We start from the raw sequence: 13,201 nt of genomic DNA, 5'->3' as shown, positions 1-13,201 counted from the left end.
CAAGGAAAAAGGTGGGCATCTCTCTACACAGGACACGTGGAGGGAAGTTGTGGGGGGGGCGTCTCGGGAGAGGGAGCAACCACAGACACCCACTGCAGCCTGCTTTTTCTGCCAGACGAGCCCGGCACCACCCTCCTTGTGAGTACCAAGCCCAACGCAGCAGAGGGGGAACAAACTTGCAAAGGCTGGCCATGCCTCTCTCAGCATCAAACAAGATTCCAGGAATTAGAGCAAAATCAGAGCAGACAAGGAGAAAGAAAAGTCCTCAGGATCCTCCCGTCTCCTCCCCATGCCACATTTTATCAACAGCAATTCCATTTTTAAGCGGAGGGGGCAGGGAGTAGAGGAAGAAAAATATTGTTACAGCTCCATTTTTCTTTTCTGGAGCACAACAGAGGGAGACAGTAGCCATTTTTCCTCCCAAGCTTATCCAATTCCATCGTTCCTGCACCATTTCACACTCGTCCCACAAGGGAACCACTGCTCTCTAGCTCCTGGGACAAGTCCCCGTCCAAGAGGCAGCATGCCTGCCCAGAGCGCAAGCCAAGCCTGAATGGCCTCTGTCTTCCAATGAATTTCTCCCTCTCTGAACAAAGCTGAGGTGTCTTTTAAAAGTGTCCCAAACAAACCACTAGGGACACAGTGGGAAGAAACAAGGTGAACAGAAGCAGCAGAAGCCCAGCAAGAAATAGAGAAAAGGAATTTGCATGACATCACTGGAGACAAAGGGGGTTCCTAACACAGGACAGAAGGGTGGGAGGGACCCTGCAGATCATCTAGCCCAACCCATGTCCAGTGCTGGGTTCCGCTACCACAGCACCCCCAACAATGATAGCATTCTCGGTTTCAGCAACGCAGTCTATCCCATTTCTACATAACAGCCCTTCATGTACTTCCAGACAACTGCAGCATCTCCCCAGAACCTTCTCTTCTCCAGGCTCAGCACCTCCAATTGTTCCTCCTAAGTTTTTCTTTCCAGCCCTTCATCGTTCTGGTTGCTCTGGTACATCAGGTCCTTAAAACGTTGAACCCAATGTAAGATTCTAACTGTGGAAAGAACAGAGGACGACGACGACTTCCCTGAATCTGGAGCTCTACTCTTGCTGAGGCTGTCAAAGGTTGCTTCTGGTTACAGCAGCATCACCCTGCTGGTTCCTGATCCTTTCTGCTTGTAGTTCTTCCCAGTATGGTTCCTTCCCACCCTAAACATCCTTTGACTTTCCTTATCCAAATGTAGGACTTTGCATTTGCCCATGTTGAAATTCACCCTGCTGGTTTCTGCCCATTGTTCCAGCTTGTCAAGACCCTCCTGAATCTAAGGTGTTTGTGTCCCCCCATTGCTGTGTAATGTACAAATCTGATCATGTTCTCACCCCTTATCCAAGTCATTTATTAAATATGTTAAAGGACACAAGACCTAGAATGTTTTGTGGTATGCCAAAGGTTGCTTCTTTCCTAATTGACAAACACTCTGAATTGTTCAAACAGCTTTCTATACATCTAATGATAGCATAATCCATCCCTTATCTGTCCATCTTCTATACCAAAATCTCATGGGAGACTTTTCAAATGCGTTGCTGAAATCAAGTTACACTATGTCAACTGCATTCCCATGATGAACGAAACTGGTCACTGTATCGAAGATCAGGTTAGTTTTGCATGATTTCTTCTTTCTGCTCCTGCCAAGCAGTACATTCTTATCTAAATACTCGTGAGCCTTAAAATTTGTTCTACGTTTTTGCCTGGTACCAGCATCAAGCTGACTATTTGTAGTTTGTTTATTTATTTTTCAAATTTGTATCACTACCCAACTCCCCCCAAAAGGGGGACTCTCTAGTTGTCTTCCTTTTGAACATAGGCACATCATCTGCCCTCCTCCTCCTATTGTCCTCTAAAGACCACAGAAAGGTATTTAAAGATGACATGCACAAGTTTCTTCAAGACTCTGGGATGCAACTGGTGGGTTGCTGGACTTAAACTTGCTTAAGTAGCCATAATCCTTCTTAATTATCTTGGTCGACCCTCCCTCCTTTTGTCAATTGTTCTGCTTAGGTCCATTTGAACACAGTTCTGCTTTGGGGAGAAGACTTAAGCAAAGTAGGAATTGAGAAGTCTGCCCTCTCCCTATTGCCTGTCACTGTCCTAACATCTCCCAGCAGTGGGCCCAGCCCTTCCTTTGCTTCCTTCTTCAGTAGAAAAAAGGCCAGTGGGTTTCCCTTGTGAGCCTAGTTCTTTTTGCACTGTAGGCTTTCTTACTTTCTTTTTGCAGATATTAGCTACCTCCTGGGATACCTCCTGGATGACACACATCCTGCACTTCCCACACACAACCCTTTTAGCTCAGCTGAAAGCACCCTATACATACCCAACTCTTTCCTAAGCTGCCCCACATCTTCTTTTTCTCCCTGGGATGGTGTGCAATTGGCATTTCAGTACCTTATTTTTTAGAAGTGATCAACCCTGACACACTCCTTTTGTTCTGTCCGTGGGATCCTCCCAGCACTTTTCTTAAACTAGCTCTCCTGAAATTTAGCATGCATGCTCCAAAGTTTCTTTGTGTGTCCTTCCAAAGTCCCACTGCTTTTACCTCTTCATCCCGCTCTCTTCTGTTGGTTGGGATCAGGTCTAGGAGAGCTGATCGCTTCAGCCCTTTTTCCAACTGTCTGGAAGATGAAAGAGCTGGCAAGACCACTGAGGAATCTGGGGGACCTTTCAATCTTGGACACAGCATCAATGGCAAGCTGCTTTTCCAGCAGTTGCCATCGATATTATGTCCATATTGTGCAGTCTGGTCCATAGACATGATCCAGGTCTTTTGCCTACTTGGTGCCCCACGCAGATCAGACCATGCTGCTTTCCCGCCCCTCTGCACAAGCAGGTGGGCTGTTCACAAGAATTCTGTCGAAAATACAGAAAACCAGAGCTCTGCACTATCAGGAACAGGTTCTGTTTCCCAAGAACTAAAGAGCTCCTTTGTTTTGAAGCCATTTTTAACCCTCAAACAGCCAGGTTATACTTCAGAGTGAATGTGGAGTTCCTCCCCTTGATATGGGGGTGGCAGACAATTGCTCCGTTGCCGCCTCCTCCCCCTCCTTATGGATTCAACCCTGACGTTCAAGGCTTCACGCCTGCTACATAACTGTAGACACAGAAATGTGCCAACTGCTCAAACCGCAAGCTCAGCAGACAGGCACATGTGCTGAGCCTCCCTCCATCTCCACAGCCTCACCAATCCGATCTGAAATCCAAAATCATGAAGGTTTGGGAGGATTTCGAAAGAGCCAGCACACTGTGACGGTCAGACTCTTCTCCATTCGACCATGGAGAGGAGGGCCCCGATCCGCATTTGGCCACAAAGCTGCCTGGTCCAGTCCCCTCCTCTGAACCCCAGTAGACTTGCTGTGAAGATACTGTGCAACTTGATGGGACTGTAACCCACAAAGTCCTTTGATTACAGTGGGTAGAAATTGGACAAACAAACAAAAAGTGAGGTCTGGAAGGAAGAACAGAACAACAAACCTAATAAAAGAGAAAGCGCAGGTTTTCTTGTAGCTCCTTAATTTTCCCTGTAATAGTAGAAGAACACACAATAGAAAATGTTAACAAATGCACAAATAAGACTTCTAAGTAATTTCATATAACATTCAAGTTGTATAGGTCAAGGAAACCCCACTGTCCCTTATTTTAAAGCAGAAAGCTCACACCATCCAGGCTAAGCAACAGTAGCATGGGAGGTGGGTTGGAAGGAAAGGGGTCCCGGACTTCTGACCCAGAGGGAAAGGGTGCTCCATGCTTGTAATCAGTTCCAGCCACACAGAGAATTCAGCATGGATTTGCTTTTCCTAAGTCAGGGATCATCCCACAATTCAGCCAATTCCAGATGGCCCTCTTAAGACATCCATCTGGCCAGACTTGCAAAGGCAGGTATCAGAAGCGACCTGCCCAACTCCCTGGGCTGTGAAGGGGCCAGAGGACGTGAAGTCCAGCTCCCCAACAAGGGAGGGCCGGCTAATGTGAGCTGTTCCCCCAAATCCACTCCCTTCCTGATCAGCTTTTCACGGTTCCTAAAATGCCACTTGAAAGCAGAACACCCTCGTGGATGCCAAGTGCTGAACATCTGTGGGAGCGGGGAGGGCTCCCCAGGACCTCTCACCCACCAAGGCAGCAACAGTGAGGTTGTCCCAAAGGAGGACACCGGGGACCATCACTCTGGTCCAGAAAGCCCCGTTCTGAGATCCGCCTGCTTCAAAGCAGCACAGGGAGAAAGACGAGGAACAGAAAGGGCAGAACACAGACTGGCCTTTCCCCCAAGTCTATAAAACTGTCCGAAAGGTATCATGAAGGATGGGGAACAGCCAGACGACTTCCCTTCATGGACCAGCCAGCCGCTTCATCCTGGTTCACAGGAGGTCCAAATTTGAGAGAGGAAAGAAAGCTCGACTTCGAGGCAGGACAGGAAAGACAGTAAAAAAGACCTGATGTTGCCCCCCCACCCCTCCCACAAATCCTTGCAGCTGCTGCTCTTTTCTCATCCTTTGGCTTTCCCCAAATCTGCTAGCTGAGGGATTTGGGGCGGGGGTGCTGCTGAGTAAAACTGGAGGCACACACACACACAGCACTGCCTCCAGATTACTTGAGGGCTGGATTCGCATACCACATGGATCCAGCAGCTCTATTTCTGCAACACACTCAGCTGCCTAAACTTTAATCTTGGTTCATTCACTGTGGCTTGTTGTTCTGTGTATCCAACCTGCCTGGCTCACCGTGTTGTGCACACCTAGAAATGGGTGAATTATTTCAAGAGCATTTTCAGCATGTTATGTGAACCCAGGCTGGGTGTCCCAGGGCAAACCTGCTCTGTTTTCAGAAGGTCCCAGCTTCTGGAAGAATGTTTGCCCAGCCACTTTGGCAAAATGAACTGGGCAGAGAAAGAACCTGGAGCACAGATTCAGGCACAGATGCCATCCGTTGTGGAGGGCTGGATCCAGTGGAGCCTCTTGCAGCCCAGGAATGTCTCTCACCTGCCCAGTCAGGCCAAGTCTTCTGGAGCAGCCCTGTGCACACCTCTCCCTCTCGCTCTCTGTCTCTCCCTCACACACACATCCACAAGGAGTGCAGCTCCAGAGCAAGCAGACACCCACCAAGCTGCTCTCTGGAATAAGTGGCAGGAGATCAGAGGTCCAGATCGACATTCTGCACCTGACTCACCCGACAGCTCTTCTGGCTGCATTCACACTATATCCTGACTCCCAAGCTAATCAAACAGGCCGGGTTTGCACAAGAAGCCAAGCCATCCAAAATAATAATCCAGGTTAAGGTGACCAAGATTCGCCCATGGTCACTCGCAGCGGCAAAGTCAGGACGGCGGGAGCCAACCAATGCCCCCGCCCCAGGCATGCCTTTTCTCCCGGGTTCCTGCCCTGCTTGGCGTCTGGCTCCTCCGAGGCGTCCCGAGCCTTGCTTTACATCGTGCACCGGGCGCTGCCCAAGGAGCGTGGCAGACTTCGTGCTTTCGGGGCCGGGAGGCAGCCGCCGGGCACCCCGAGCAATCAGGGCGGACAAGCCCCACGGAGGCGTCAATCCCCGAAGGCGCCGCTGCGGCCCCTCCACTTCCCCTTCACGCCTGCCTCCTTTCTGGCCTTCATGGGAAGCCACAGGCCACGTGGTGGGGTGGAAAAGCATCTGTGCGGGTCCGCCACTGGACCCCTTCCGCAATGGAGGAAGGCGTCGCCCAGCCCTCCCCATGGCCAAGTGTTCACTCCAGTGCCCCCCCCCGCACCATTTGTCTTCAAGTTTCTGGCCCCCCGAGAGGGGCTTGGAAGCGGGCAAGAGCCCCGCCGGCCACAAAGCCCCGCTAGGGCTTGGAAGGAAGCCCAGGAGGCCTCTTCACCAAGCCAGCCCTGGCCTCACTGGCAAAGTCCGGTTGTGTGAAGGTTCTTTTCCCTTCTCTCCAGCTGGAAAGAGACCCCAGCTCCCCAGCAAGCATCTAAATGAAGTCCAGCCTCCAGAAGAAGGGGGTTTGGCAAGGTGCCTTCCATGCCGGGGATATGCTGGACTCCCCCCAAATGACTCTGCCGCTGGGTCTAAGCCCCGCTCCATACAGCTGCTGTGTTCCCCCACACGCTGTTGCCAACTGAACCAACCAGATGGTGCCTTAATGGGACGACACAGGTCATCCCCTGTACTAAGACAATGGCCAGGTTCCCACAACATGTGGAACAACAAGCTGTCAATTCTGCCTGGGCCACACAAAGAGAGAGAGAGCAGACCCCTGGCACGGAGCAGACCCCTGGCACTCTGCGTGCAAAGATGCCAACTTGGCTGGGAGGCTGGACTCTCTCTTCTTGGTGGAAGGAGCACCAGCTGGCTTGAGTGCAAGACAAATAGCCCCACAAAGGTTTAACTGGCATCACTGTTTACATATAAAAGGGAAGGTTGTTGGGTTTTTTCGCTATCACCAATTTCTGCTTAAAAAGAAAAATCAAGCAAACAAAGCTAGGACACGTCTCCCACACTGAAGCAACATTTTAGTAATTCATTCTATAACTAGAGCACTGACACTGGGTGCCCAACTGTCCTGGAGGGAACAGAGGCAGACCATTCCCCACCCTGGAGTCTCTAGCCTGATTCCCATTTCTCTCTGCTGCCTTTGCCTCCAGTGCAATCGCAAAGATCTCTGAGCCAGGAGGATCATGTTTCTACTGCAAAGGGTGCAAAATGCTCTCTGAAGATTCCCCGCCAATGCTAATGCTGAGGAGCAGAGCAGCTCCACAGCCAGACAGGCAGATGCTCCCTACAGGGCATTCCTTGGGACAGCCAAGTTAGGAGCTTCTTCCTGAGTGGCTGCAAAGTACATGATCATTCCATGACATCACGGCTGATCAGCCAATAGTCAGGGCCTTACAGCAGGGGATCAATCTCGCTCAAGACTGTGGGCAGGACAGCCACGGTGGGGAAAAGTCAGAATTACTTAATTAGAATTATATTTTAATGAAAGCGAAATACAATTACTATGTTGTGCCCAACTGTCACACCAAAAATTATCATTTAGTGGCAATTCTGGACTGTTGGACCCTGGCACTGGGTATCTGCACAAAAGAGGTTCTGCAGCTGAGCTGGCAAGTTCCAGTTTACATCACCTGGATCAGAAATTCACACCAACGGGATGGTCTCTGGTCGCCCCGAGATGCCGGCAGTGTGCCGGGGACACTGAGCGGTGAGACTCAAATCCCACATCAGCCGCACAGAGGTTGTGAGTCTCCGGTTGCAACGTAAATGTAAATGCAACAAAGGCACCTTGCTGGCACTCAGCAGGCGCCCCAAATGGCCTCTCTCCAAACCAAAGCCACGGAGCGCATGTGCACCATATGTTTTCCAGGGTTCATTTGACTATGGTTCTCTCACTCAACCAATTCTCTGGCTTCACTTGTCACAATGAATCACACCTTAATCACACAGCTTGTGATTAGGATGAAACGTAGCTGATTAGTTCATGGCAAACTACGTTGTAGGAACACAACCGTTCTCCTTCGAACATCAGGTACAGAATTGCGGGTTTTCATTATGACCCTGTCTGTCAGTCTCCACCTGAATCGTTCTCTTGCTTTCAAATCACAGAAGGGCCAACAAAGCCTCAGCGAGGTGATTTCCATCGAATGAGTTGTTTACATGCTGTGGTAAGCCCCAACCCCCCCCCACTCCCAGAGTCTCTGCTTCACACCCACAACATAAATAACACGCCTGCTGATGGCTCGCAGTTGTCAACAACACCTCAATGAGCCTCCAAGCCTTATGAGGATCCGGCCTTTCTGCCAGGAGGTTTGGGGGCAGAGTTCGCAGGGGAACTGGAAGGAGCGGCGCAGGCCAGTCCAATCGCCGAGCCGCCCTGCCACAGCCTGTCTGAGGCGAGGGGGCCATTGCCCTCCCCTCGTCGTCGCCGCCGCGTCCGGCCCCACTCCCCCCCGCTGGCTCGACTGGGGACTCCCTGTAGGAGCCCCACCACCCTCCGTCCTCAGCGCGGACCCTGACGGACAGGCCAGCCCGCCTGCTGGAGGAAGGCCCGCTCCCTGCCCCGAGGAGCACGCTTGGAGGCGGGGGCCGACTCCCCCGGGCCTCGGGGGACGCCCGGCCCGCTTCGGGAAAAGGGGCTCCACGAAGCTCCACGACGCGGAAAGCTGCGGCCGCTCCGGGAACTGGGCGGGGGAGGCGGAGGGCCGAGCCGCGAGGGCAGAGCTCAAGCGCTGCAAGTTTGGCGCGGGGAGTGCCGAGGGCGGCCGGGCGACTCTCCCGAAGGTCCCGGCGGCGCCCCCGAGCAGCCCAGGGGGATCCTCCGCGGCGCACCAGGAGACCGAGCGGGGGGGTCCGGGAAGCTCCGGTTCTTCCCCTCCGCGGGGCCACTTCGACCTCCCGCCCGCGGCCTCGCCTTGCTGGGCGCCCGGACAGCTCCCACACCCCTTTCCCGGCTTCCCTGGGCCGAGCTTGCAGCGTCTTGCCGCCGCCGCCGCTCCTGGAGGACTCGGACCCGACCCCGCACGGCGGCGAGGCCTGGCGCCCGGCTGAAGCTCGCAAGCCGCGCAGAGAAGCGCTCCGGGCTCGTGCAACTGGCAGAGGCGGCCGCTGCCGCTCCCTCCCCACCCCCCGCGCCGCGCGCCCGGGCCTGCTCGGGGGGCGAAAGAGGGAGTCGTCCCCGCGCCGTCGGCCAGTCGCCGCCCCCAGCGCGCGGGGTCTCCCGTTTGTCCGAAGCCCCGCGACCCTCCCGCTTTCTTGAAGAGAAAGAAGCGAGCAGAAACTCACCCAACGGGAGGAAATGTTTGGTGTCCATGTCCGCGATTTAACTCATGCCCAGCGGCTCGGCGAGGAGATCGGCGGCAGGAAAGGGGCGGGGGAGAAATGGCCCCCCGTGCGGAGCCCTCCGAGAGTCGCCCGCAAAGCCAGAGGCGAAGGGGAGGCGGATCCCGGGGCGGCCGGCTGGAAGGGACCTTCCGCGTCTCTCTGCGTCGCGCTGGCGTATCGGGGGGTTGGGGCTCTCCTCCCCGCTCCCCGCCGCCGCGGCTCTGGGGCCTCGCTCCCTCCCTCTCCCTCCTTGGAAGAAAACGCGTTTCGAAACGCCGCCGGAGGCAGAGCCGAGAGAAGCCAAGCCAGTCCCACGGGGTGTGCGCAACGCCGAGGCGAAGGGAGTTGTTACAAACTCACCCAACAACGTAACTAAAGTACTTGTGTCGGTGCCTGTGCGCGCGCCCCGCGAGCTCGCTGTGCGCGCGCGCGCGCGCTTGTCTGTCTGTCGCTCTCGCTCCTAGCCGCGGGAGCTGCAGTTGCAAAGGGGCCCGGCCGAGGGGGAGCCCGACAGCCGACCGGCCCGCAGGACGGGCTTGCGTTGGGCCGCTCTCGGGGCGGGGGCTCGCGGCGGTCCTCGGCCCGCCCCCCCCGCCTCACCGCGCGCCGAGAGGACCGGCTCCGACGTCTCCGGGGCGGATGGGCGGCGGCCTCGGGTCCCAGCCGGAGAACTAGGGCTTCGTGCGAGGCGCGAAGCGGCGTAGAAACCGCGGGGGTCCCGCGCCCTGGCTGTCCGCAGCCGGCCTGGACGAGCTGCGGAGGGGGTGCCGGGCGGCGGGCCCGGCTCGGAAGAAAGCCGAGATGCCCGAAGAGCCCGAGCCATTTGGGCGCCCTTGGCGCTGCAGGAGGCAAATGGGGAAGCGTCTCCTTAGCGCGACGCGAAAGTGAGAGTTTCGGGAAGGAGCGGGCACTGCTCCCCCCCAGTTGCTCTGGCAAACCGCCCGCGCCGGGCTAGGCGGAAGGGCCTCGGCCTTCTGGCGGTGGCGCGTGTGCGGCCGCTCTCCTCGCCTGAGAAGCGAAGCCACGGACGGACCTGTTGGCTGCTGCCGCCAGGCGCGAGCAGCGTCAGGCCGCCTGCAGCCCCCGAGCCAACAGTTCCCCCACTCCGGGCTGGGCTTGACTTGGCGTTCCCTCCACAAACAAAACGCGCGCGCGCGCACACATACACACCCCGGGGCCGAGAGCTGAGGCGGGTGGGCGCCCGACCCTGGCCGGCCATTGGCTGCCCCGGACGGACGGCTGGAGCCCGAGTCCCACCCAGGATTATTCCGGGCGGGGGAGCAGCCGCCTCTCGCCGGCCCTCCAATCACAGCAAGCGGGGCGGGCCTAGCACCGCGCACAGCCACAGTGTTTCTGGTTTGTTGTGGGGAGCTCGCTTCATCCGCCAGGCCGGCACACACGAGCGTGCCGCAGATGCCGCAGAAGCCCACAGAGGCGGGAGCAGAGATGTAGCTGGCAAGCCGGCAACGGGACTTGTTCAAGCTGGCTGCCTGCCAAGCGAGTGCCTTGTGTACAGGCAGAGTAGTGCGAAGCAGATGATACATTTATACAAATGTGCAAAGAGCTGTGAAAAACTTATCAAGGATCCAGACATCTTCAAGGTTCCCCACCAGGATGGCCACTGGAGAGCATCCTAGTAGTTGAAGTCCACCCTTCTGGCGCCCAGGTGGAGGAGGAACAGGCTGGTCAGGCAGGACAGCCCCTTCCTCATTCTATTTCTGGATTGGTCAGCACAGCCGCCGAAGAAAGTGTCTTACCCTGAAAAACAGGACAAGTCCCTCAGCAGCCTGGCCTCTGCATTCCATGTGATGTCTTCAAGGACTGCCCCATCTAGAAAGTGTTGTAGTGGTGTAACCATGTAGCAATGAGGACTTGTGTCACTGTCACCAGATTATCATGATCGAGAAAGGGCCTTTCCCAGCACACCAGCAGAGAGATATGTGAGTATTATTAGCATAGGGGTGAAACCTCACTCCAAGCCAGCAGATGGTCTCTCAGAGCAATTGCTATAGATGTTAAACAACATAAGGGAGTCCTTAGCTACCCCATGAGAACAATCAAGGGGCCCCACTGTTGCACCCCGACTATTAACTGGAGCCCACTCATGCAGGGACACCCCAAGCCTTTCAGGTTGGGGCCCTGAATACCCAGGATACCATGGTTGATGGTACTGAATGCTACACAGAGATCCACAAGGAACAGGACAGGTGCTGTCAAGATTATCCAGCAGAGTGACCAATAATGTTTGTTTTCCAGACATGAACTCTGACTGGAAGGGGGGATCCAATTAATCTGCTTTATCTCAGTTCCTCTGTAGCTGACGCTCCACCGCCTTCTCCAGAATCCACCCCCCAAACAGGGAGGTTGAAGATTAGGCAGAACTTGCCTAGCATGACTAGACTGAGGGACAGCCTCTTCTAGACAAAACACCCCACTGCCTCTTTTCAAGACTGGTGGCATCTACCCCATCTCAAAGAACGATTTATCACCACCCAGATCCAACCACCCAAAGGAGCCACAGTGAACAGAAGTCACCTCTGGATGCTATTGAATCTCCATAGAGGCCTGAGGTCATTTCCTTGTGGTCTTGTAGGACTCCTGTCCAAGACTTGGGTGCTCTTTGGGATGGAAACACTTGACCTAAAGACTCCAAACTCCTGCTGGACAGAGCATTTGGCATACATCTGAGCTGAGTGCCAGGAAACAAGAGGATGAGGGCTGGAAAACAGGTGGAAGAGAGCATAAGAGAGGGCCTGTCATTTGGCCTGTGTGAGGATGGGAAGAAGCCGTTCTCCTGATTCTCGGTATCATCCAACAGATACTTTCTGAGGCCTTTCAAGGGTGGGTGGCTGAGGGAGATGTGCTGGAACCTTTACTAGCATGCTGAGACACAGATGCTTTGGCAGTGATGTTCTTCAGGCCATCACAACTTGGACCCCACTGTTGAAACCAGAACTGTTTCTTTTGGGTTTGATGGACAAACAGCTTGAGAAGCAGCAAGGGACTTTGTTTCTATATATGATAACAGCAGCAAGACTTTTATATGCTCAAAGATGGAAAGATCCACAAATTCCCACAATCAAAGAATGCATGGTTAAGTTAATGGAACTGGCACAAATGGCTAAGTTGACAGCATTGATAAGAGAAAATACTGTGATTGGATTTATTTCTATTTGGAAACCACTTCTGGATTATTTGCTTGTATCTGAAAAAGATGAGGTTTTTGATTTTGGGTTTTGATGATTGTATGGTTTGATTTTATAGAAATAATATTACTAAAGATTTAACTAATGGTAAGAGATGTGTACAAGATCGGAAATCATGGAGAGAGCTGGCTTATGGAATCACCAAGGGTCGGATACGACTGAATGGATAATTCAATTCGAAGAGATTTGTATAATATGTATTTACATCTGTGTTGGAGAAAGTCGGAAGTCACTTTCCTTTTATATTTTCTATCTATTTCTGCTCTTCTATAGTTTTTCTTTAGTTCTGTATTCTATCTTTTCTGTACTCTACATTTTGTATTTTACTTATATTTTGGAAAAAACAACAACAACATGGACCCCACTGTTACTGTAGTGTTGCCACGGAGGAGTGCAGAACATCATCTTGGCAATACCACTGGAAGAATTTCAGAAGTTGTGAGCAAGGGGCTTGCTTAAATCCTGATAGCCACTTGTCAGCTCAGCATGGACCTTTTATGGCTTTTCAGCTCTAGCAAGGAGGTAATGCCTGGCTGAATCTAGGAGTCCCCAACAAGTTGTTGAGAAAAGGAGCAGCCTCTTTTTTTTCAAAAGAAACCATCATGCAAGTGCTTCTGAAAGGTGCCAGCAATGAGGGGCTGGTGGCAGCCTTCCTTTCCTGGCCAGAGTCCCATGGGAAGTGGTGGCTGGCCAGGTCCAGTCACTCTTGAATGAAACCAAGTATCCCCAGGTTTGCATTTTGGACAGAAACTGCCCTGGCTTTGCAGGAGAGAGACGGGAAGGTGACCTCTTAGTTCTTCTCTGGGTCTAGATGGTCCTTCCCAGAGTGGTTCTGGAGAAGGTCTCTGGTCTAGTATTGGAGGCACCACTTCTGAGCAGCTCTGCTTTTTGGAGGACCAGTGCCAGAAGCGGTGGCTCAGCTGCTGCTGGGCACGTTACTGAACCACTTGGCCATTGTGCTTTCCTGCAGCAAAGATCTTGTTTTCCACATTATGGTGTACCGTACACACTGTAGAAATTCCACAGACCTGATATATCTTCACTTCAGCAAAGCCTTTAACAAAGTGCCAATGACACGCAGATTTAGCAAGCTAATTATGCATGGGATGGATGGCAGGACAATTAGCTCAAAAACCCTACTCCGCGCCCATCGTAAGACTGAT

The 13,201-nt window shown here is 53.5% G+C and overlaps 1 protein-coding gene across 1 annotated transcript in view; it reads right to left on the bottom strand.

The window, feature by feature from the left end:
- RXRA (retinoid X receptor alpha) overlaps positions 1-9,164 on the bottom strand; it is a 105,701-nt gene extending 96,537 nt beyond the window's left edge. The window contains exon 1 of the mRNA XM_063316004.1: positions 8,794-9,164. Coding sequence (XP_063172074.1) covers positions 8,794-8,821 — 28 coding nt within the window. The 5' untranslated portion in view covers positions 8,822-9,164. The remainder of the gene's footprint in view (positions 1-8,793) is intronic.
- Between the last annotated feature and the right edge of the window lie 4,037 nt (positions 9,165-13,201).

This window comes from Candoia aspera, chromosome 16 (assembly GCF_035149785.1).
Source record: "Candoia aspera isolate rCanAsp1 chromosome 16, rCanAsp1.hap2, whole genome shotgun sequence".
NCBI classification, from domain to species: domain Eukaryota; kingdom Metazoa; phylum Chordata; class Lepidosauria; order Squamata; family Boidae; genus Candoia; species Candoia aspera.
This window is presented reverse-complemented; position numbering and strand designations above follow the sequence as displayed.